Source organism: Gymnodraco acuticeps, unplaced genomic scaffold, assembly GCF_902827175.1.
Source record: "Gymnodraco acuticeps unplaced genomic scaffold, fGymAcu1.1, whole genome shotgun sequence".
Taxonomy (NCBI): Eukaryota; Metazoa; Chordata; class Actinopteri; order Perciformes; family Bathydraconidae; genus Gymnodraco; species Gymnodraco acuticeps.
This window is the reverse complement of record NW_022990693.1, coordinates 489,579-515,239: the sequence shown is the minus strand read 5'-3', so window position 1 is coordinate 515,239 and position 25,661 is coordinate 489,579. Positions and strand designations below refer to the sequence as shown.

Below are 25,661 nucleotides of genomic sequence, written 5' to 3'. Positions count from 1 at the left end.
TATTGCGCATGCGCAGATCTAAGATCCAGTAGAAATTATAAAAAGTAAAAGTCTGCTGCTTATTGTTCTACTAGGCCAAAATAGAGTCAAAGAGTATATGAGAGTGAGAGTGCGTTAATTCATATATTTGGAAGTTTGTAGTAAGTCTGTAGATTTGTTTAAGTGTGTGTGTTTCATGTATAGGCCTCTCACGATAATTAATTTAGTTGGATACATTTTCCCAGAAATTATTGCGATAAACGATAATATTGTCGGCACCGTTGTATGACCATTTTAGATCACTGACATAATGATAATATATAATAATAATTCAAGTACATCCTTTCAAACTGCTAGTCACATCCTCATATAAATGGCAATTTATCGAGGTCAGAAAAGTTATGGAGTTCATTTTTATTTATCGTACGATAAGTCAATTAATTGCTTACCGCGACAGGCCTATGCACACAATAAAACAGTGGAAACAAACATGTTTGACTTTCATTAGTGAATGAAACGTTGTGCCCTTTATAGTCTGTGTCCAATATTGTGTATTTGTATATATTGTATATATATCATATATATATATATATGCTAAGGTCCCGCTACTGACAGGATAGCAGTCATTTAGTGCGCATGTGTAATTAAACCCATGATATCAAAATCTCACTCCAGCCAGGTACCCAAAGTTGGCAACCCTGATATATGCTGTTGAAACCTGTGCAATATATACCTGGCTGCTAAATCCGCAGAACTGTTACAGGGTGTGTATTATGTAAAATGTGTAACTTTAAAAAAATGTATAATTTTTTTTTTTAATCTTTAATACTTTTTGTATGCATGCTTTAGGTAACATTACGCTGTCTTTGGCTCTTCTCTGCTGTAACAATGTAAATGTATCCCCTGTGTGACGTCTAGGGGCTGTGCTGGTGCTGGTCTGACCGCTGCAGGAAGGAAGGACCTGCGGTATCTCTCCGTGAGACAGCGGGGGATGACATCAGGTCCACCAGAACAACCTGCTGGCTCGTTGCGGATACGTAATTTCACATTCTAGCACAGTTTATTGTGCTTATACCTTGATATTTGCCAACTACGATGCTCAACAGCTCGCTTAACGGAACTTTGACGCTGGTATCAGTTTACCACCAATCACGGGAGTATTATGTATAGAAAGTATTGAGTTATATTTCTCGCGCTACCTAACATCCATGAAGGCAACATGACAGAGGTAGGCCTGTCACTCAGGATGCCAAACTACTCTTTGCTAAGCCCCGCCCCCCCAAGCAACATCAGGGCCAAAAGTCTGAAAGCGAAAAAAAAAGATCTGAAAGCAAAAAACGATCTGAAGGTGAAAAGAAATGTGAAACCTGAAAAAACAAGATTTGAAACTGAAAAAATAATTGTTTTGAATCTGAAAACGAAAAATCTGCAACTGAAAAAAATAAGGATTCAAATATCAAAATATGTATAAAAGTGAAATCTGAAAACTGAATCAAAATAATATTCAACCTGAAAAATTATTTCAAATACTTATTTTTATTTTGAATACATCATTGTATTTTTCAAAGTTCAGGATACAAACTTGAACTTTCAAATAAATTGTATTTTTTTGAATGATCAAAACCAGCGCCATATAGATGGCGCTGATCAAAATGTATGACCCTGAAATAGCTCCATACAGCTTGCAGCTGGATACTGTTATCTGATTGGCTGTCCGGCTCTGATCACATGACCTAACATAACCCAATCCCGTCTGTTTCCAAATCAGTACTCTCACAGCGCAGGGAAAGAGCTCCTTCTTTGTACTTTACCGTGTTTTTAGCAATGAAACAACTAGGTTAAATGTGATTTTATATAAAGAACAGACCTCAACGCTGTTATCTGCGGTATTTGAATGAACCTGGACGCATTTTAACAGGTGGGTTGACCGTTTTAGGTAAGGTAAGGTGAAAGCTACTGGTTTTGTTGTTTACCACTGTCGGCGACTCTAGTCTGCTCAGTAAACTAGACGTGTGTAACAATGTAAGTTAACGGTTAATTACATTATAATAATGATGGTGCTACAAATGGGTTTGCATAGTGCTTCTTATCTAAATGTGTGTTTTCAAATCACTTTTAAGTGACCCACATTAGTAGATGTTGTTAGCCTACTACTAGCTATGTATCTCTGTTATCTTCTCTGAAGCTCACAGCAAAAGGTGTTGCTGGGTCATTCGATCATATGAATCTTCCCTGACTCACTCTCACTGGTAGTGGAGCCAAAGCTCTCGTGTCCCTGTCAGAGGAGGAATAAGTATTCAGATGCTTTGTTTGAATGTAAGAACAAAAGTATTATAAACAAACTGTTCTTCAAGTATAACAAATAAAAGTCATTTGTAATTTACACACGGCATCTATTGCACGTCTGTCCGTCCTGGGAGAGGGATCCCTCCTCTGTTGCTCTCCCTGAGGTTTCTCCCATTTTTCCCTTTAAACTGTGGGTTTTCTCTGGAAGTTTTTCCTTGTACGATGTGAGGGTCTAAGGACAGAGGGTGTCGTATTGTCATACTGATATTCTGTACAAACTGTGAAGTCCACTAAGACAAATGTAACATTTGTGATATTGGGCTATATAAATAAACATTGATTGATTGATTGATTGATTAATTTGTGTGAGAACAAAAAAATCCCTTTTGTGTGTTTATAATTCTATTTATATATGTGACACATTTCTAGGTAATATTGTTGCATCAAGTACCTCAACATTTTACTTAAGTACAGTACTTGATTAATGTACTTAGTTACTTCCCACTTCTGGTTCCTCTCTAATGTGATGTGCTCCTCTGCTCAGACAGGCAAGCCTTCTGCTACCAGTATAAACTCCATAAGAGTTTTTTTCAAGTTGTTTTGCTTTGAATGCTACATATTTCACCTAAAAGGCATCATCTGCTAATTTACACTCAATGCAGATATGGTGGAAAGTAGTAATTTAAAGTCAAGTGGTACTGGAAACTCTATACTTCAATATGTTTCCTCCCTTAGGCTTAAAAAAAACCATTCTGATCAAAATATTGAACCGACAATGGAAAATATGATATATGTGAAATTGCAAAATGACTGTTTCCTAATCCAGACTCACTTTCCATATAACCTAGCATAGCTTGGCCTCCAATATCACACTGGAAGATTTTAACTTTCCTTTTCTTAATTTGTATACCTCTTGTTTCCCCTGGGATCTGTTTACAAGAGCCTCAAAACAAAGCAAATATTTAGCTTTCTTGAGACAAGATTTAAGGAAAGCATTTCAGCCAAAATATGTTGAATGGTTTGTTTCCCGCATGTGCATGACTTGAACAATTCCAAACTGTTCTGCAAGATCCCACGTCCAGGGCCCGTACTCGTGTGTTCCTAACCAGCAGCTTTAATGAGCTGTGAGAAAATGCTTTTTCAGAGAAACTGAAGCTCTACACTGCTGCTGTCAGCATTCAGGCGTCTATACTTCCTCTCTGTTTTAAGGAATCAGGAATCACAAGACCTGAGATTCCTGTAAAGAGTTAATTCTGTCGGGGATGTTATTGTTGGTGCTCAGCTCCCACAGCCCTTCGTGCCAGAGATGAGCTGTGCAGGTTATTCTCTCTGTGGAACCTTCCCTTTGTCACATCTGTAAAGAGAGCAGGGACAATGGCTGGGAGATTGCTCTGTTGTGTCATAGCTATGTAGTAGGGCTGTGCCTTGAGTGATATTGCAATAGTCCATACATTGCAATTTCATCTTACGTTTGATAAATTGTGCAGCCCTACTATGTTGCTACATGAAGTTAGATCAAGCATATTTATGACTATCACTTATGCCAACAAAAAAAAAGTGTTTTCAATTTTCAAATTAACTTTATATATTTCCTCATATGTTAACTTGTTTAGATCCCCAACTGTACCCTGGTTGGTAAACATCAGTGAAGTAAAGATGTTTACTTCCTGCTGCCACAATGTGAACGTTTCCTGTCATTCATCAGATCCTTCCCACTGAGTCATAAACACGTGATGTAACATTTCGTTTTTTTTTTGGCTCAGAGCTGCATCATCTGACCGGAGCGGACTCTACCCATATCATCCCAGCAGATGTTATTCTGTCTGTGACAATGAAGACTGACATCCCATACAACCAGGTAAGGACCATAACTTTATTAAATCAAAGAGTTTTAAAAAGCAAAAAATATTTTCAATCAGTTCTGTCAAGTAAGGAATACCAATCTTTTACTGGGTCAAACAGGGGTAATGTGACAATTTGGCTAATACTTAAAAATGTAATTGATAGATAGAACTTTTTGATGTTCAATTCTGACGTTCAGGGAAAGGATTCAACAAAAAATGATTAATTAAAGTAACCATAACAACGTGTACTGTATTGAAATACAATGTGCTGTGGGAAATTCCGTTCTGTACATGTCCGTAGTAGTTACTCAGAGCAGAGGAGACCATGTGGTCTGTTGAAGGATGATAGCTTATCTCATGTTACAGTGTCAAATTCATTTCATACTTACTTTCATTTTAGAAAACCTCCCTAGCATACAGAGTTAATAAACAAATAATGCAATGTATTTCACATTTGTAGGTGGTATTACCCTAATAACCTTTAGCTGTGGTGGAGATGAGGTTATCCATTATGAGGAGTGACGAACAGGGCTGAGGTCAAATAGTCCAAAAAATCCAGTCCAGTGTCTTTTCCTAAACACTTTAACTTAACATCAGTGAAAAGTGTCATGGGGTTAAGGAAAGATGGGTACCACTTTACAATAAGACTACCCTTATAAAGGATTCATAAAGGGTTTATAATTAGGTTATTAATTAGGTTGTAAACACTTTATTAATCTTTAAAGGTGCGGTAGGTAAGTTTGAGAAACCGGCTCTAGATACACTTTTTGTTATATTCCATGCAATGTTCTTAACATCCCGATAGCAATGAATATCTTAAGTGCTTTGACAAAAAATCCATTAAAAAAACGTCATCTGTGGAAGCCGTACAAAAAGCACGACTAATCATTTTAGCCGGCCCGGCTAAAGTAACTGGATGGCCTACCTGCCTGTCAGCCTTCCATCTGTGCACAAACTTATCTCGTGCCCTCATTGGTCATGTTCGTGTGTGTTGGAGGAGGTATTTTCAAATTCTAGTGCACTCGAGCTGGTTTCTCCAAAATTACCTACCCCACCTTTAAGAACCATTTATTAACCAGTTCTAACATAGACACATACTGTACATCAACACAGGCTCGCTATTTGGCAAGATGACTAAGCCTTATATTGGCACTAGCTTACTTTGTGTTCTTCATCAGCCAGCATCCTTAATATCTGTTGTTCACTGAGTTGATTCCCCCTTCCATCTTGATGTTTCTTGGCATCTCTTTATGACCATTTATTTACAAGTTACTAACATGTATAACTGCCAAAAGGGAGCCTTGTAAAGCACATTCCCATTTATTAATGAGTTACTACTATTTATAATTTGTTTAAGTTATATTAAGCCTTAAAGTTATGCATACATTAGGGCGTGGTCACATTGAGTGACAGGTAATTCCAGTGACTGCTGCAGTTAGCTTTCTGCTCTGCTAGCAGCTCTGTGATGCTACAGGGGCTCTGCCTGCTCAGCTCATCTGGGGAACATAACTTGAACTCTGCCGTGTTTGTTGTGCTGGTGCCTTGTGGACTATTCTTCATAATGGATTATTGTGACTCGCTCCGCGTTCAAAACAGACGGTGCATGAATGCGGTTTTGCGGTAAGTGAAATTTGAGTACTTTATTTATGTGTTGCTTATATTTAGTCAGCTAATGTTAATGAATGTTAAGGCTTGGGTTAGCATATAGTAAGCGAGTGGTAGCTACATCGGTGCTAACGATGCTAATCGTAGCCTCCAAGTTAAAATAATAGACTGTATATATAAAGGTTAAAACGAAATAGACGTTAAGTGGGATAATACTGTTGAACAAACAGCTTCTGTTTGAGGTTGATAAAATAAGGTTACATCCTTGTAACTTAGAGATATGTTATTATGTAGGTAGGAACTGTATGCATCGCTAAGGTTAATTTAAATTGGCTATGCTCAAGTATGTAGACAAGTTAACGTCGAAGTAGTGTATGTGAAATCAACCTCACAATAAGATGTGTGTATATTACAATTATTAATGTCATATTTCAAGATGATTACTTAGATATTACAATATGGTTGGTTGAGCTGGAGTTCATTATTGAGCTTACACGTTAACGTCACAGTCATCTGAAGAACGAACCCAAACCTTGTTGTTTTTATTAATTGTATTACCAAATGGGTATCAAATAAACAGTAAGCATTGGTAACACAACTTCCAAAGTTACAGTAAAATAAAAAGGACCCTGACTCGGACAATACACAATCCAACATGTTCAACAGAAGAGAATCAGTTATATTGTTTGTACACATGGTACTTTACATATATATCTGTTTGTTTAAGGTGTCCAGGTGATGCAGGCAGGCTGGACCATAGAGTGAGAGACAGAACTGGACTCCTCACAGCAGTGAACTTCAGCACAGGTACAAAGACTATTTTTGTCATACTGTACAAAGAATCAAGAAAGATATTGGTTTAAATAAATGAAGTATTGACTTGAATACACTGATATACGTTCCATTAAACAATACTAAATACTAGATCACCTACACATCAGTTAAGTTGAGGGGTTTTTCCATGCAAAAAGTTACATTTAGATGTTAACAAGCACTATGATTTAGTCAGCTTTCTAATTTAATGTATTGAAGGCAAAGATATTTGACACATAGTGAGAACTGCTACTATTTATCTCTCAATATTGTCTGTAATAAACGTGGTAAAAGTTATTCTTTCAGTGAGACAACAGAGCAAGCTTCTACAGTTGCACTACGTTTTGCTAACAGTTAAATATTATTTTGATAATAACATATATTTCAATGTTGATGAACTTCATACTGTTCATTCATAATCTGATTGTCTTTATAGCTCACTGTTGAAATAAAAAAAAAACATTACAATTACAAAATAATTATATCTACAATCCCTAAACACACAAACACACCGCTTTCATAAATAACACACTTGTTCTGCAATAATATGTTTCCTGTAATTTTTGTTAGGAAAGGACATGCCTGAAAGACACAACATGTTCTCCTTCTCTGAGGGTCAAGAAGAACATCCAAGAGGAACATTAAAAGCTGATGTTATGAGATTTTAAGACCAGTACACTAAGAAACTACTTTTATTGTAAAAACAGTCAGCTGATCGAATGCACCTATTTCCACATCTACACTCCATCAGCTGATTATTTCTATTTGCCTCACTTTATGAGCTTCACATCACTTGTGCCTTGTACCGCAGAGTTTGCAACGTCACAAATAAATGGGGCCAATCTTCAGTCAGATGTGAATGTGTAATCTAACATTTTCAGTAAGAATAATGGACAAAAGGAGTGCAAATACAAATGCAATTTATTGAAATGTGAACCAAAAGTTAATCAAATGTTTTAAATAAAAAGCACATATGGACAGAAGGTGTAAACCTATTAAATGTATAAGTAAACACATTTAGTCAAATAAAGCGACAGACTAGGCCTGTGCTGTTGGTATCAGCTGTGCCCAGCATGGGCTCCTCCATCAGGCCTGGTCCTCCTCGCTGAGGAAAGACCCTCAGTCCATCACACAGAGGTTTCTCCCTGAAGTCTCTGCAGCTCTCTGGACACCACGCTGTGTCAATCCGTCCACACTGAATATGAGAGGGGGGAAATGAAAATAATAAATGCTTTAGACAATAAGAAACATAAAGTTGACTGTTGAGTTGCTCAGTTTTTTTAGATTGTCAATACTATTACTGTATAACTAATATCTCAGGTTAAGAGGCACATTCAAATAAAGATTGGTCTTTAAATACATGTTGTCTTTTGAATTGTTTGTCTAAAGTCAAGGATCTAGAACTGGTACTTAGTTTTAATGATACAGTCTGGTTATTATGCTGTTTGGAAGAGGCCTCACAGGTAAGAGCACTAACTAGCTACTATCACATGTACCTTAGCTTGACTTAAATGTATTAAACGTATAGTTAAGTGATATCAAAATACAAATAACTAATGTCATAAAAACATATTAATATTTGCTTGATTCCAGTGTTGAATTTAGCACAATTGCATACAAACGTTAAGGGATTTTAAGATTCTGAAGTATTATGCTAAAAACTCAATAACTTAGATTATTATTTATAGTTTTGCTCAATAGTTTCATGTCCGCTTACCTTAGAAACATAAAATGCCACGGCAGTGTGCAGATGGGGAGCATGTTAGCTTAGCTTGGTAGCTTCAGCTAGCTCTGGAACTTCCAGCTCGGTGGCAGCAGGTCCCGCCTCGGCTCCGCCTCTTTGCCCTTATTTGGAGCAGGCTGGAGTAGGCGGGAGTTGAACTCTGACGTCACTGTCGAGCCGTTAGTGGCCGACTCCGCCTACTAAGGGCTTCTCGGCATCTCTGCAGAATCCAATGGGTGACGTCACAGACCCTACGTCCATTTATATATACAGTCTATGGTCACAGCCCACGACCTATTCCAGACTGTACAAAAAAACGTCCGTTTTTGTAAACCAGCTCAGTAGCGCCCCCTATTGTGCGATAGTCACATATCGTTTCTCCAAACTACCCGAATCTTGCCACAGACATTCCTCATGGAATTGCGGACATATTTCAAAATGGCTTCCATTAGCCCCACCCCACAGAAAGTTGGCCATTTTGACAAATCGGCGTTATTCATGCGTTTTAAGCGCATTTTCGCAAACACCTCCTAGGGAAAAGATCGGAAAAATTCCAGTCCAGGACAAGTTCAGCCCATCTCCAATATCATGTTAAATTGCGAATAAAACAGTTGCTAGCTCAATCGGGGCGGTCGTAAGCTAACAGATAATGTACCATTTTTGACAATTTGCATGTAGCAAATGACTCCAAAGTACTTGCATATGGTTGTTCCAAAATGCACGACACGTTGTATACACATTGCTCTTGTGATTGCGGACATCTTTCAAATTTCCTTCCATTTGGCCCGGCCCTCAGAAAGTCGGCCATTTTGAAAATATGCAGTTTCCATGCCTTTTCTGCACATTTTTGCAAAGGCCTCCTTGGGAAATGGCTGGAAAATGTCCATTCCATGACAAGTTCAGCCCATATCCAATGCGATGCTACATTGCGAAGGAATAGTCAGTCGCTCGAATGGGGAGCTCACAGGCTAGAAGGTACCATTTTCCAACATTTAGATGTCAGATAAGCTACTCTGCCTTCCACATCATCTGTCTCTTTCTCACACACACACACACTCACACACCCACACACACATCCACACACGCACACACACACACTCGCATACACACACACATACACACTCACACATACACACTCAAACACACTCACACACTGCTGGCAATGATGTTGAGTGTTAGTCCAGCAGCTCCCTCTGCTGGCGGCACATGCAATTACAACAGACACATATACACTCCATAACACACACATACAGCTCTTAAAGCATATAGTATATATCAGGCTACAGCCCATGTATATGTTATGATGTTAAGCACTCTTTGGTTTCATGAAAAATATCAAGTGTTTATTTGTAGATATCTACTAAAGCATACAAATAAAGTGTGTAATGTAGGCCTGATACTTATATTATTGAGAGATATATATAGTACACACACTGTTCTGCTTTCTGTACTGGGCTCAGCAGCTCTTCTCACTGTAAATGTTGGCTCACAATTAAAGCAGTTGTATTAAAAACATACATAGCCTAATATCCAGAGGAGATCTATTTATTGATTAAACAAACGGTCAAGGGCAGAAAGTCTGCACAACCCACTGCACCACACGCCCCGGTTACTGCTCCTCCAGACAGCCTCCGCGATAATCGATCGTCGACTAGCGCCCACATACGTTTCCGGGTCGCTGCCGGAGGACCGAGGAGTCTGGGACGCGAACATTTGAGAAATTACGAACGGCTCATTTCGGAGGACTCGCGAGCGTCTGCTTGACGCCGGGACGACCGACGACCCTCCCCGACAGGTGCTCGGACGCGAAGGCTCGCCCACAACTACGTGCACGTCTGTGACCGCAGTTTTAATTGCCGGCTTTATAAACGTGGACAAATGTGAAAAGTATATTACTTCATTACTAAGATTGGAATTGAAATTTAAAAAAGGAAAGTGAAAGGAAATAGTTACTGAGGGTGCTCCTTTTCACTCAAATTAATCAACATGAATCACAATTATTATAATTGGTCAAACTATTTGAATAAATAATACTTTATGCAGTATTGTATGGTTAGGCCTATATATCTTCTACTGTGCATATAATCATTCAAACATGTTGAATTTAGAAAAAAGTAGCTTAAGTGACATCACACAATTCAGTAAACACTTTGAAATGTCATCCTATTTTGATAATTGTATAGTAACTAATTAGCATAACATTCATAGCTCACCTTTTGGTTAAAGTTAAACACCTATAAGGACTTGGGCAAGTAATGGCATAAGATGTTACATGCTAAACTTACATGATCTGTGTTTGTCGGTCATCAACGTTTTTCTCCATGAACGGCTGAATGGTGCTTCACTTTAAATGTTGCAGTCACAAGGAATTGTGGGAAAGCATTAGCTCCTTTCCTTTTCTAAAGGATGGTCCAGTGTATCCTAAGCTGAAGGAGATAACAAAGGAAGCATTAAACTCCTTTCACCTCGTGAGGAACCTTCCTAAGCACAAAATACTTTTCAAACACAACCCCTCCCTTGCTCTTCCTCCATTAAGATTTATTTTGAACCATAGTAGTTTACATTTGAATTAAATATAACATAAAAAGCACCAATAATCACATCCACAAACATGTATGAGTGCTACAGTGATTGTGTTCCCAATAAGATAAATGATCTCTTGTTGCAAATTGTAAATGTGTTAAGGTTGAAATTGAATTCCTCCAAATGTTGTATTTTTTATATATTTTAGAAGTTGTATGCTCATCGTGTTAATATGTGTTTTCTGATGCCTGCAGCTGGTGGACGTGGAGAGGAGGAGACAAGAAACCTACAGGAAAGCACAAGTGGTAAGTCACACACACACACACACACACACACACACACACACACACACACACACACACACACACACACACACACCTACAATGATTTACTCCATGTTGGTCAACAGCCGCAGCTTGTAAGTGTCACCCCCCCTTGCAGTATTCCAGGTGTATTGTAGCTCTGGCCACTGTGGCGGCTCTGCTGCTGGCTGCCACCGCCCTCTACAACCTGCTGACCCCCAGGGCCCCCCCCACCCATCCCGCACCGAGCAGCAGCCTCCGCCTGCCCCGTGCCCCGTCCTGCTCAGACCCCTGCAGGTAACACACAACTGCACACACACACAACTGCACACACACACAACTGCACACACACACACACACACACACACCCACACACACACACACACACTCCATTTTAAACCGCAGCTCATAGTTTACCTTCTCTAGCTGCAAAGACGTTGCTCAGTCATGATGAAGCTGCAAGTATTTAAAACGTTATATTATTCAAGGCACCTCTTATCAATGTTGATTCAAAAGTTAAGCTTTACAGTGAATTCCATCAAAAGATCTATAACAAGCAAGCACATTTATTTCTTGAATATATAATATATATATAGATATAGATAATATGACACAGTACAATTATGTCTGTGTTTCATTCAAGCTCGGTGTGTGTGGAACGAGCCATTTTGTGTGCGAGAGAGAGAGCACCGTTACCGGAGATTGTTGTTGTTGGCTTCTGGTGCTAGCGAGCTACGCTAACGGACATAAGGAGCTTTTTCAACAACAAGGTGGAGGAAAGTCCTCTCCTGTCAGACTGAGAGGCTCAGTGAACTAAAGGGCTCTCTGAGTGTTTAGATAGTTTAAGGCAGTGTTTCTCAAACTTTTTCATACCAAGGACCACTTAACCAATAAAAAAACACTCGCGGACCACCTAACTCCACAAATATCCAAAAACACATCGTTTTTTACAAATCGTCTGAAAATTGTACAAACAAGTGGCAACATGTGTGATGAAGGTGCTTATCTGGGCTATATCATGCAATCGAAAGTGAAACTTAAGCTCGTTCCATTGCGGAGATATTGCCGCGAGAGTGCGAAAAACTTAAATAAATTTATTTATTTCAAATGTGAAATTTTACCAATATACTCACGGACCACTAGGGGGCGCTCACGGACCACCAGTGGTCCGCGGACCACACTTTGAGAAGCACTGGTTTAAGGGGACCTATCATGCAAAATGCACTTTTGTACGTCTTTTATACATGAATATGTGTCCCCGGTGTGTCAGGGAACTCACTAAGTGTCAGAAAACACAACCCTCTCTCTTTTCCTCCATACCCAAATCTCTAAAAACGGGGCTGCAACGGATCTGATACAGACAGATTTTAAAATTCTCTGACGTCAGGAACGAGGAGCTCCGCCTATATGGGCAACTCTCCACCTATCAGGGGAATGTGGGGTTGGGCCACGGCCGGCCATTGACGCTCGAAAGCGCTGGAGACGCTGTATTACATATGCCAGGCCTGTAAGTGGCGCTGTAGTCTGCCACAAAAACAGCGAAGAAGGCTTCCCGTGCATGGTTGCCCTTCTGTTTATTCTCCGCTGTGGCTCTTTTTCTCCCTCCCCGAGGCAAGCATTTGCTTCTGCTGCTGTTATTCAATGCAATCCCTCCCTCGCTGTAATTCTCTCCGGTTAGTCCACCGGCAGATGACAAACACCCACCTCTCCGCCTCTTCCAAGGAACGAGGGGACCGTGCGGCAGAGTTTTTTGCCGTTCAACATGTCCGTTAAAGTTTAAATCTTCCGGACAAAATTAGAAAAGTGCCGGTCAAAGATCTTCTTTGTTATTTATTGAGCTTTAAAACAAATGAATAATGACTCTATGTAATCATATAAGAATAAAACACGGAGGACGGAGATCTCTTTTCCTCCCCCTCTTCTGAGAGCCCAGCAGCTGATCTCAGAGCATGCTCCCCTCTCCTGCAGGGGGGCGTGGTCAGCTGCAGCTCATTTGCATTAAAGCTACGTCAGCAAAGACAGGGCTGGAAAGAGCAAATAGAGCGAAATGAGGCATGGCTAAAATGCAGGATCTGTTTGGTATTTTGAAAAAAAAACTATATTTATATACTTTATATAGATATGGCCCTACAATATATTGTTCAACTATAGCATGATAGGTCCACTTTAACTTTAGTGTAAGTTATCTCAGTGGGTCTCAAACGTTTTTGTCACGATTAATGTAAACAATTATTTCCGAGGCACACGTTTATATGATCATTATAGTTATAAAGAAATAAGAGAATAAATGAAAAACAGGTTTGAAATAATATATGACAGTAAAAAAACAATAAAGTTTAAAAGGTTGATTTGTAAAATATCCATAAAGAAAAAGTAAATATATTTACAGTTCTGTTTCAAATGGGTGTTGAGAGATGTATCCATAGATCTCTTCAAGTGCACCAGATTGATGCTTTTAACTTCAATATTTAAAAAAAATCTTCCCAGGGGAGCGAGCATAAATACATTTAAACCATAACAGTGTTTCCCCCCCCCCTCAGGATTGTTCTGTTGGAGAGCATCCCTGAAGGCCTGACGTTTAACTCCAGCACCCCCCACCCCTCCATCTACCAGGCCTGGCTCCACCTGATGGCCGAGGCCCGCAGCAGCGTGGACATCGCCTCCTTCTATTGGACGCTTACTAACAAAGACACTGGCACTCACGAGCCGTCGGCCAATCAGGTCAGCCCGAGCTGTGAATGGCCACATGGCACAGGATGAGTTTAACTCCTCAAAATATGTGTTTGATTAACATTACCTGACATTTACCAATATAAAATAAGAAATGTGTTCTATTTTTTTATTATAGAAGCGTAAATAACATTTAACGTTCCGGTTGTTTTCTTGCTGTTCGCAGGGTGAGACTGTTCTGAAAACACTAGCTAAACTCTCCGGGAAGGTGTCAGTTCGTATCGCAGTGAACACACCACAGCACAGTCAGCCGCAGGACGACCTCCGACTGCTCAACGCCTCAGGTGACACTTTTGCTTTGTACCAGCGAGTCGAGACAAACGTTTCAGCTGTTGGGTCTACAACTGTAGTTCTTGTTTTTTTAAGACGACATTTAGCTTGAATTTGAGGGCTGACAGTGTAAGAGCCAGAATCTGTATTTGTTTCAGAAAATAACCAAATGAGTTATTTTATCAAACATCACTTGTCATATACACTCACTGGCCACTTTTTGTAGGTACACCTGTTTTAACTGCACGTTAACGCAAATATCTAATCAGCCAATCACATGGCAGAAACTCAATGCACTTAGGCATGAAGACATCATCAAGACGACCTGGTGAAGTTCAAACAGAGCATCAGAACGGGGAAGAAAGGAGATTTAAGTGACTGAACGGGGCATGGTTGTTGGTGCCAGACGGGCTGGTCGGAGTATTTCAGAAACTGCTGATCGACTGGGATTTTCACACACAACCATAGGGTTTACAGGCAATGGTCCGAAAAGGGGGGAATATCCAGTGAGCGGCAGTTCTCTGGGAGAAAATGCCCTGTTGATACCAGAGGTCAGAGGAGAAAGGCCAGACTGGTTCAAGGTGATAGAAAGGCAACAGTTACTCAATTAACCACTAGATACAACCAAGGTATGCAGAAGACCCTCTCTGAACCTCAACACGTGGAACCCTGAAGCAGATGGGCTACAGCAGCAGAAGACCCCACCGGGTGATGTTAGAAATTAAAATCAATGTTTTGATGGCATAATGTAGCTTAAACATACCGTCAGTTTAAATGCTGTTTCATACTAAAAACCAGAAGTTCTCGCGCACAATGTCTGATGTCAAGCTTTTATTTTGAAAAACCTTAATCTCCGGTTAGCATTTAGCATGTGGCTAATATTCCTAAGTGAAATGACATGGAGTGATGCACACCAAAACCTACTGATTTTAACACTACAACTATAGACGTCGAGATATTATTGCTGAATATTAAAATGAAGGTACAGTTTATTTTAATAAGTTTTGTTTACAGACGTAGGTAGCATATGACAACATCCGGGACTACCGTAAATGATAACTGTCGTAAAGTATTTCCAGTGTTTTTAAAGTATTGAATTACAGCGTTAGAAATGTGTTAAATGTAAAGTCATGAAAGAGATAAGGAGGAGAAAAGGCGTGTTTAGATATATATTGAATGTACAATATCTGAATCCTCTGTTATGCGCAACAACGGACATTAAATACGCGGAGGGCCGGCCCCCAGCAGCGCCAACCGGCCCACAGGGAGGAGCCAGCAGAGGATATTTAACAGCTGGAAAGGTGGTTCTCGCCCTCTTTTCTGCCCTCTCGAGAGCCCGAGAACACAGCTGTTGCTCTCACTGAACCATATTCTGCTTGTAACATTACTGCGCCTTTTATTAATTAAAGTACCCATTTGAACCTTCTCAGAGACTCCATTGGTCTCCTACTTTTAAAGCTTCTCTCCTGGACGCGAGAATAATGAACAAAGCTAATAGTGACCCTCCTGTCAGATAGGAACAGGAAACTGAGGCTACAATTCACACGGGCTCACCAACAATAAACAATAAAAGATTGGAAATATATTTTCTTGCCAATATATTTTCTTGGCAAACTTTGTGACCCTTAGTATTGAGCATGGTTTTAACGCCACAGCCTACCAGAGTGTTGCTGCTGACCATGTCCATCCCTTTATGACCACAGTGTACCCATCTTTTGGTGGCTACTTCCAGCAGGATAACTCCATGTCTCGAATATCTAATTATCTCCAACTGGTTTCTTGAACATGACTTCATGAGTTCACTGTTCTCAAATGGCCTCCACAGTCACCAGATCTAAATCCTATAGAGCACATTTGGGATGTGGTGGAACGAGAGATTCACATCATGGGTGTGCAGCCGACGATCTGCAGCAACTGCGTGATGCTATCATGTCAATATGGGCCCAAAATCTCTGCGGAATGTTTCCAGCACCTTGTTGAGTCTTTGCCATGAAGAGTTAAGGCAGTTCTGAAGGCAAAAGGGGGTCCAGCCCTGTACTAGCAAGGTGTGTCTAATAAAGTGACCGGTGAGTGTATATGTTTCGATATATCAAGTATTTACCTTGGTCAAAAATATCAATCATCTCATGAGATAGATGTTTAACCCTATTGTAGAGCCTTATTACTTTCTTTTGTGTACTGTAGCAGAAAATCATAAGGTCGACTACGTTTTATACTCCCTCTCCATGCATTCACGGCTGTCAGTGTCTCTGTAATTATGATAAATACTTTTTGTTTCAGGAGCTAATATCAGGGAAGTAAATGTGAAAAAGCTCACCTCAGGAGTCCTCCACACAAAGTTCTGGGTCGTGGACAAAAAACACATTTACATTGGCAGTGCCAATATGGACTGGAGGTCTCTCACACAGGTACACACACACACACACACACACACACACACACACACACACACACACACACACACACACACACACACACACACACACACAGGTTATCAGTTAGAATGAAGTTTCACCAAATCAACTAACTAATTCAAGTATAGCTAAATACAGTAATTATGTATTTGTTTTATTTTCTCTTATATGTGTAAATTAGATTTTGTTCACATCCCAGGCAATAATGTGTTAAACTCAATAAGAGGGTGTCTTGTAACCGATCCAAGCAGAATTTTGTTTCTTCTGCTTTTAAGAGGAAGTTTGCTCAGTTGGTCACATGCCATGCAGAAAAAGCAGTTTAGTGCGCTGTGATATGATACAGTAATGAGAGGAAATAAATGACGTTTATGAAGTTTCCAGTGAAGTCTGAGAACTTTCACATGGTCAAAGAAGAACATTTGAAATTAGATATCATACTGGAGTTATGATCGGTGAGCAACATTAACAAAATAGTTTTTGTATGTGTTGCTTCGGCAGTTGTTTTACTCTTTATTGCCACAGTTTTAAAATGCAGAAACAATTGAAATGTAAGATAATGTCCTGCTGTGGTGCAGGTGAAGGAGCTGGGCGCCGTGGTGTACAACTGCAGCTGCCTGGCTGCAGACCTGGGGAAGATCTTTGAAGCCTACTGGTTCCTGGGGGAGAGTGACACAGTGCCCTCACCTTGGCCCCCTAGCTTCTCCACCAACTACAACAAGGACACGCCCCTCGAGCTGCCACTCAACAACACGCCGTCCAACGTCTACCTGTCGGTGAGAAACACACAGGGAGGGGGGGGGGGTGGGGATCTGTGAATGTCAGTATATTATTAGAAAGAGCCCAATCTGTTTAAAAGGGGCTTGCTGCATATTGTCCCTAAAGGGGCCTACACACCAAACTGACAACAAAGAACACGTCCCGACGGAACACGACTGTTGTGTCGCCTCACGTCTCCTGCGTCTTGGCCAACAGTCGCACTGGAACACACCGCAAAAACTTCAGCCGACGGCCAAGTAGCACGTACGAACTGCGCATGCGTGAGTGGCAATAACTCTCCTTACCAGCAGGCGGCGGTAGTGTGTATTCGTCATTCAAAAGAGGCAACAACCGGAAGACAGACTGCGTGATACACAGAGAGAAGAAGAACAGACTGCGTGATATAAACAAACAACAAATAGCGGGTGCGTTGGTCTTCGGTTTCTTCATTCCAGATCGCCATTGAAAAAAACAAAACTTGCGTCCTGGTGAGATGAAAATGAATAAGAATAGCCGTCTGTGCTTGCCTTCTTAATCGTTTGTTTGGGTCCCTCACTTCCGTTTCGATTCTCATGCGCTGATTCGCTAAGCTGAACAACCAATCGGAGTGATTTATTTTACCGACAGCCTACCGATTCAACATGTCGAATCTGAGGCGGAAGGTGTCGGCACGGCCAAAAAGACACAACGGTGCGGGACACACCAATCTGAGTAGGGCGACAGGACGCTTATCGACGGCCAGACATCTATCGACGGCCGAAATCGGCTCGGTGTGTCCGGGCCTTTAAGTGTATTTAATGCTGCTCCATTAAAATAAATTACATTAACCTTCAGTTGTGTTCAGGTCAAATCTGACCGATTTTAATACTTTCATCAATCATAAATATTGTGTTTTACATTTGATTTCTGCAAGGCCTTATGATATCCTCCATAGCAGGCATTTCAACATATACAATTGCTGATCACTACTTCCATTGAATTCTAAGTGGTTTTGTCTACTTTGTAACACCTATGATGTTTCTCGTCAAATATGACCACTATAGGAAATGAACGGGTAACCCTAGATTATGTTCATCCATCAGATGGTACACCCCAACTAATCAACAAAATGTTGTTTTAGAATACATTTCCAGTGTCTATTGTTTTTATATTCACTGCAGTTATTCATGTCAACCAGTAGTCTGAGCCATTGTTTATAACTTAAAAGGGTGTTAAATAAAATATGGTGATGATGAATGTTTTTTGTGTCAATGTAAGAGCAGTTAAAACAGACCAGTCAAATTTGACCGGGAACCCCAAGGTAAGAGAGGAGAAACGAACAAGATAGGAGGGGTTAATTCATTATTACTTAACCTCTGCTCCTTCTCATCATCTTAACAGGCTCCTGTATTGTTTTAAAATGTTGTTAGAAATGAACAGTTATTTACCCAGATGTGTTTCCTCTCCCTCAGAGCTCCCCTCCATCTTTCTGTGGAACCGGCAGGACTGGGGACCTGCAGTCCATCCTCAGTGTGATGGAGGACGCCCAGAGCTTCATTTACATCGCTGTCATGAACTACCTGCCCACCATGGAGTTCTCTCATCCTAAGAGGTACAGCTGTTCAGTACAGCCTCACTGAACTCAGTCTCACCTCCCTGAACGCCTCATCTGTGGCTACTCTGCTCCTGAACACCTTTGTTTTGAGTCTAATGTCTCCGTAGATGTAATCATGTTTAAAACTGGCTCCTATAGTCACAATGTGATTGTTTCAATGACAAGACATTTTTGTCCTGCAGTGGGAACCTAGCACACCACAGGGAGTAAAGACATAGCTTGATCGTTATTTTCTGCTTGCATCTCAGCCTGAACTGTTAATAAGATGCAGGCTCTCACTCATTATTACTGCTGAATTAAATGTAATTAAATTAATTTCATACTAAAATCATCAGTGTATACAATAGATTGAAAGCTTTGCAGTAGCGGTAAATGCATAAAAACTCATTTAATTTCCACTGTGTGGAGAGACTGCAATTAGTAAGAAGATGGTTGTTATGGCAACTGTTCAAAGAAGCAGCATGCTTCAGGTTCTCCAAATGATGTTGTCCCAGCACGATTTTTTAAAGAAATCTGGGACATTATTGGAATGAATGTTCTTAATATAATTAACAGCAGCCTTACTACTGTAAGTAGTACCGACATGCCTAAAACATGCTGTGGTCCAGCCCTTGATAAGAAAAACAAAGCTTTTTTTAACAATTTTAGACCTATTTCCAAACTTCCTTTTATGTCTAAAATTCTAGAAAAAGTAGTTATATTACGGTTGGAGTCTTTTTTAAATGTGCATGGTATTCTCGAGGTTTTCCAGTCTGGGTTTAAAACCCTCCACAGCACTGAAAGTGCTCTTTTAAGAGTTTTTAATGACCTGTTTTAACTACTGATGCTGGTAACAGTGCTGTTCTTATACAGCTGCCTTCGACACTGTAGATCAGGGGTGGCCAACCCGCGGCTCTCGAGCCGCATGCGGCTCTTTGCCTAGTTTCATGCGGCTCTTCAGTTCATATCGAATTGTATATGTGTGAGTTTGGGGGAGAGACACTGACTCCTGACTAGTGTTGCACGGTGTACCGATACTTGAAAGGTACCGCGATACCCTGCCGTTAAAAACGTTACGATTCCTCCGTTTCATTAGTATCGGTACTTTAAGAATGACGGGGAAAAGTACTCCGGTGAGAAAGCGCCGTTTTAATAAGAGCCGTGTGTGTTCAGCGCTCTGCTTCCACTCCCTGCACTGCAGCCTTGCCTGCAGTCCCTCCCCTCTCAAGCACGCTCTAAGTCCCTCCCCTCTCAAGCACACTCAAGTGCCTCCCCTCTCTCGTGCACGCGCTAGCTGCCAGAGCATGTGAGAAAACGAGAAGCATGGCTGCAAGTGGGAGTGCAACTGCCGCTGCCCCTCGGCTTGTTGACAAAAAAGACGCCAGAAGCGAAATTTGGAAGTATTTGAGCTATATCTCTGACAGTGAGGGCAAGCCTACGGACACCACGAGGCCTGTCTGTAAGAAATGTATTAATTGTATTTAATACGAATTATTGTCATTTATTTTATTTATTGTTCTCATTGTTTAAAAGTTTGTGTTATGGTTCTGGTTCTGGTGTGACATAAAGCACAATAATTACATTTAAGACTGTTTCCCGTTTTTTAAGAAAAGTATCGAAAAAGAATCGGAATCGCAATTCTTGACTTGGTATCGAAACCAAAATGTTGGTATCGTGACAACACTAGCTACTCCTGACAGTTAAACCTGATATTTAGTAGGTCTGTTAAGTATTGAATGCTGATAATTCTGACGTAATTTGGCCGGTCAAAGTTGTTTGGGCTCGGATAAAATCGCTCCGTTACTTTCGTCCCGTGTTACTTTCGTCCCGGCTCTCCCTACGTGTGTATGTGTGGTGTCAGGTGTCAGTATGAGAGGATGACAGCGCGTCTAATTTGGATGTGGCCCAAGAGCCAATCACAATAATACCTGCGATGCAGTGAACCAATCACCTTTGAGGGGGGGGAAACCTATCGTTGATTAAACACTATCCAGTGTTTCCCCTACCATTGTGTTGGAGGGGCGCTGCACCCCGCCAACGGAGCCCCGCGCCCCCCCTGAAATTCAAGGTGTTTAAAAAATATATATAATTTTTTTTTTTAAATATATATATAGCACCAAATTCCAAATAATCTATAACTACTGTCACTTTTCACATTGAACATGTGCTCTTTTATTAAATAAACTAAACGCTTTCATTTTAAGTTGTGAGTTTAGTGTTTTTGACCCTAAGAAACACTGATGCATTAATCAATAACAATAATCCACAGCTCCTCTCTCTGCTCCAGAGGATTTAAAATATATATATCCCAATGCCACAAAGATCACATCAGTGACGTGGTTGAAATCTTGTCTCCAGAAAACAAAAAACTGAAACAAGCGGTATCAGTGACTGTGTGTTTGATGTGGCTCTTTGCAGAAACATAGAAAAAATGTGGCTCTTAACCTCTGACTGGTTGGCCACCCCTGCTGTAGATCATGGCATTCTTATCTCTCGCCTGAAGCATTCTGTGGGAATCAGTAGTACTGCTCTAGAGTGGTTTCAGTCCTACCTCTCTGAAAGAAGTTTGAATGTGAATCTTGGTGACTTTAGCTGCTCCTCTGCTCCTCTGCCATATGGGGTACCCCAAGGTTCCATTATTGGGCCTATTTTGTTCTCCCTACTTGCTCCCCCTGGGCGCAATCATAAAAAAAATATGGCGTCTCATTTCATTTTTATGCAGATGATTCCCAAATCTTGCTGCCCCTGAAAACAAATGACCCCGATTCTATGCAACTCCTGGATGGCCTTGAACTTTTTTAATTTTAATGAAAATAAGACAGAAGTGATAGTGTTTGGACCCACTGGTGGCCAACATGCCCCATTTATGCTTGATTCTCTGGTCCCATATATAAAACCCACTGTTACAACTCTTGGTGTGCAGATTGAACGGGATTTTAAATTCGATAAACAGATTAATTCTGTTGTAAAATCCAGTTTTTTTCAGCTGCGAATGTTATCAAAGGTCAAGCCTTTCATTACATTACATGTCACTTGTTAGACGCTTTTATCCAAAGCGACTTACATACTCAATACTGTGGACAATCCCCACAGGAGCCATTTGGGGTGAAGTGTCTTGCCCAGGGACACAAGGACATGCTGACTGCAGTGGGGTTTGAACCTGTGACCCCCTGATCCAAACACCTAGGGACAACCCACTACGCCACACGCTCCTTTCTTTTAATGACTTTGAGAGGGTCATACACTGTTTTATCACAACTAAACTTGACTACTGTAATGCTCTCTATGTTGGAGTTAGCCAGGCTTCCATCTCCCGCTTACAGCTACTTCAAAATGCTGCTGCTGGCCTACTCACGAAAACACGCAAGCGCGAGCACATTACACCAGTACTGGCATCTTTACACTGGCTTCCAATAAAGTTTAGAATCGATTTTAAAATGTTATTGTTTGCCCACAAAGCCCTTAATGGTTTGGCCCCACCTTACCTGGCAGAACTCCTACACCCTACATCCTCCCGGTCACTGAGGTCTGCTGACATATTCCTCCTTGTGGTCCCGAGGTTGAAGCAGCGGGGGGGCAGGGCCTTTGCTGTAGCAGCTCCCAGGCTGTGGAACCATTTGCCCCCCCGATCAGACTTGCTCCCACTTTGCCTGTTTTTAAATCTCGTTTAAAGACCTACTTGTTCTCCCGTGCTTTTACAGACCACGTATAAGACGTATCAGTCTGTGTTTTTCTAAACTGTGGTTTTCTATTTTGTTGTGTTTTAAAATGTATGAGGGTTTTCAGTCTGTGGCTATAAGTATGGTTTTATTGTGTCCTACTTTTACATTAGTTTATTTTTCACCCTCTAAGGACAGAGGGTCTAAGGATAGAGGGTGTCGTATTATCAAACTGATATTCTGTACAAACTGTGAAGACCACTGAGACAAATGCAACATTTGTGATATTGGGCTCTATATAAAGAAACATTGATTGATTGATTGATTTTTGTCGGTTTTGTCTAAATGTATTTATGCTGCTTTTTTATATATTAATTGATGTAAAGCACTTTGGTCAACTCTGTTGTTTTTAAATGTGCTATATAAAGAAAGCTGATGGTCACTTTAATGGTTCATCTCTAATAGATGTAAACACCTGCCAACATTTGTAATCAAAATTCCTCATTTGAAATTCTCTTACTACATCATAATCTATTCAGAGTGTATGTAAACAACTGAAATGTACGAAGTGTTACTGTGCCTCATGGGAGTATCAAGAAGCTGCACAGGGTTATTCTAAGCTTTTTTGTGAGAATAGATCAAGTTTAAACTGATTTAGGACATGAGTTATTTGCATTGTTAATATCTCATGTGGTTATAATCTGCAGGTACTGGGCCGACATCGACACCCAGCTGAGGCGCGTCAGCTACGAGAAGCGGGTCAGAGTGCGCCTGCTGATCAGCTGCTGGGCCAGCACCCAGCCCATCATGTTCCCCTTCCTCAAGTCTCTGGCCTCCGTGTACGACCCCAAGAGCAGACTGGACATCCAGGTGGTGAGTCGCTCTTCCTCTTTACTGATTACTTTAATTAGACCTGCCAGGGATCAGATTGTATCTGCTACTGAGAATTAATGTTGTACATGTTTTTATTAATATTTTATAGTAAACCAATAAAGTAGTGACATTTTGTTCCCTTACCCAGAGGCTGTTTGTGGTGCCTGCCACCCCCCAGCAGAAGGAGATTCCCTTTGCCAGAGTGAACCACAACAAGTACATGGTGACGGACAAGATAGCATACATAGGTGAAGCTGCTCAAACTCTGCATGAACACAATACTTGATCTATCCTGGGGAGACTCTCTTTCGTGACAGTTGATTTGATTTAGAATCAAATGAATAACAGATAAATATGAATAAATATGTATACAAATTGAAATGTAATACAACTATTCATACAAAGTTATATTATGCGATAAAAGTTATAAAAGATATTGTATAAAGAGTGTGCAATAAAAGATACAATTAAATAGAATAAACCTTTGTATATAGAAATAAGAAGTTTGAGTAAAAATGTGCTCAATGTACCACAAAAAATGTATAATATACATGTATATTACAATATACATGTATCCCTCCTCTGTTGCTCTCCCTGAGGTTTCTCCCATTTTTCCCTTTAAACTGTGGGTTTTCTCTGGAAGTTTTTCCTTGTACGATGTGAGGGTCTAAGGACAGAGGGTCTAAGGACAGAGGGTCTAAGGATAGAGGGTCTGAGGACAGAGGGTCTGAGGACAGAGGGTCTAAGGACAGAGGGTCTGAGGACAGAGGGTCTGAGGACAGAGGGTCTGAGGACAGAGGGTCTAAGGATAGAGGGTCTGAGGACAGAGGTCAAGGACAGGGTCTAAGGACAGAGGGTCTGAGGACAGAGGGTCTGAGGACAGAGGGTCTGAGGACAGGGTCTGAGGACAGAGGGTCTAAGGACAGAGGGTCTAAGGACAGAGGGTGTCATTTTTCTCATACTGATATTCTGAACAATCTGTGCTGTTGTATTTGCTGTAAAGTGTCTCTACTGTTGGCTATTTTTATTTTATGTACAGCACTTTGGCTCCACCAAAAATCGTTTATAAATGTGCTATATAAATAAAACTTGATTTGATATACACAGTGGTGTATAAGTATTATCAACATATACATGCTGAGGGGAGGAAGGACTTCCTGTGGTGAATTTTGGGGGAATAAGTCTTTCACTGAAGCTTCTCCTGTGCCTGTCCAGCTATTAATATTAAAATGATATAATAATAATCACATCTGATTGTACACCCATAATATAAATCACCTTCCAATCAGCCATGGAGAAGTGCTGAACCTGAATCGTGTGTGTGTTTCTGCCTGCAGGTACGTCTAACTGGTCTGGGGACTACTTTGTGAGCACAGCCGGCTCAGCATTGGTCGTCAACCAAACAGCATCAGAGTCCTCTGAGACAACCGTCCAATCACAGCTGCAGGCCGTGTTTGAGAGGGACTGGGACTCCGCCTACAGCACCCCCCTCACTCAGCACTCAAACCTCAAAAACTTGTGTTAGTTTCATCAGCCAATTTCACGGATCCTTCATCAGAGGGGACTCTTCAACACATATTGCCGTGCTATAGTTGCACGTTCATGCATTTTGCTCTATTCAGCTGGAACATTTCCTCTCAGCTGAGCGGAGTTTGCTGAGGTCCAAAGGAAGATATTTCACTTCCAGAAAAGCTGCTTTATGCTTCAGTGCCAAACTTGACTGGAGCAACGTGCCGTCTACCAGTAAACTGCTCATTGGCAGTCTTATGCTACCATGGGTTGTTCAAGGGTGCCTTTTTTACATTTTAGAAAATATGTTTGCATCTCTTTACCGTTATCAGAACTGGCCTGGGATTTAGACTGCATGTGTGTGTTAAGCTTTGATGACTTTATCATTTTCAAAATCAATCAAAAGTCCTTTATTTTCTGCAACAACAGCCTCAGTGCGGGTTTTCTTTTTTCTTTATCCTAGCACACCTCAGGGAGTAAAGTGTTTCTTAATTAATCTGCACATGAACTGGAAATACGATAATTTCAGCAGTGTTCAAAATAGATACAGTTTTGCAGTGGCAGTAAATGTGGAGTATAATTTCATTTCCACTGTGTGGAGTGACTGCACCTACCAATTAGTGAAGACCTGGTTGTTATGGCAACTGTTCAAAGAAGCAGCATGCACATTAAAAAAAATACTCTGGGGCAGTCATTATCTACGTGCCATCTTCATAAAGAAATAACTTTCAATAAATGAATTTCAATCAAACGTGTTTCAGTCTGTTTATATGTATTGGTGTCTCCTATACACATATATTTC

At 40.7% G+C, this 25,661-nt stretch overlaps 1 protein-coding gene across 1 annotated transcript; it reads left to right on the top strand.

Moving 5' to 3' along the window:
• Positions 1 to 1,737: 1,737 nt before the first annotated feature.
• pld3 (phospholipase D family, member 3) lies at positions 1,738 to 25,610 on the top strand. Its single transcript, XM_034230563.1, has 12 exons — positions 1,738 to 1,897; positions 4,029 to 4,123; positions 11,028 to 11,078; positions 11,215 to 11,372; positions 13,616 to 13,796; positions 13,972 to 14,089; positions 16,356 to 16,483; positions 17,065 to 17,262; positions 18,697 to 18,836; positions 23,185 to 23,350; positions 23,499 to 23,598; positions 24,688 to 25,610. The coding sequence occupies exons 2-12, from the start codon at positions 4,097 to 4,099 to the stop codon at positions 24,873 to 24,875; spliced, it is 1,455 nt and encodes a 484-aa protein (XP_034086454.1). The 5' UTR covers positions 1,738 to 1,897; positions 4,029 to 4,096; the 3' UTR covers positions 24,876 to 25,610.
• The last annotated feature ends 51 nt before the right edge of the window (positions 25,611 to 25,661 follow it).

Coding starts and splice junctions, on each gene's coding strand:
- pld3 (XM_034230563.1), top strand. CDS start 4,097: ATGAAGACTGACATCCCATACAACCAG. Junction 14,090..16,355: donor CCGACTGCTCAACGCCTCAG/GTGACACTTTTG, acceptor TTTTTGTTTCAG/GAGCTAATATCAGGGAAGTA. Junction 16,484..17,064: donor ACTGGAGGTCTCTCACACAG/GTACACACACAC, acceptor GCTGTGGTGCAG/GTGAAGGAGCTGGGCGCCGT.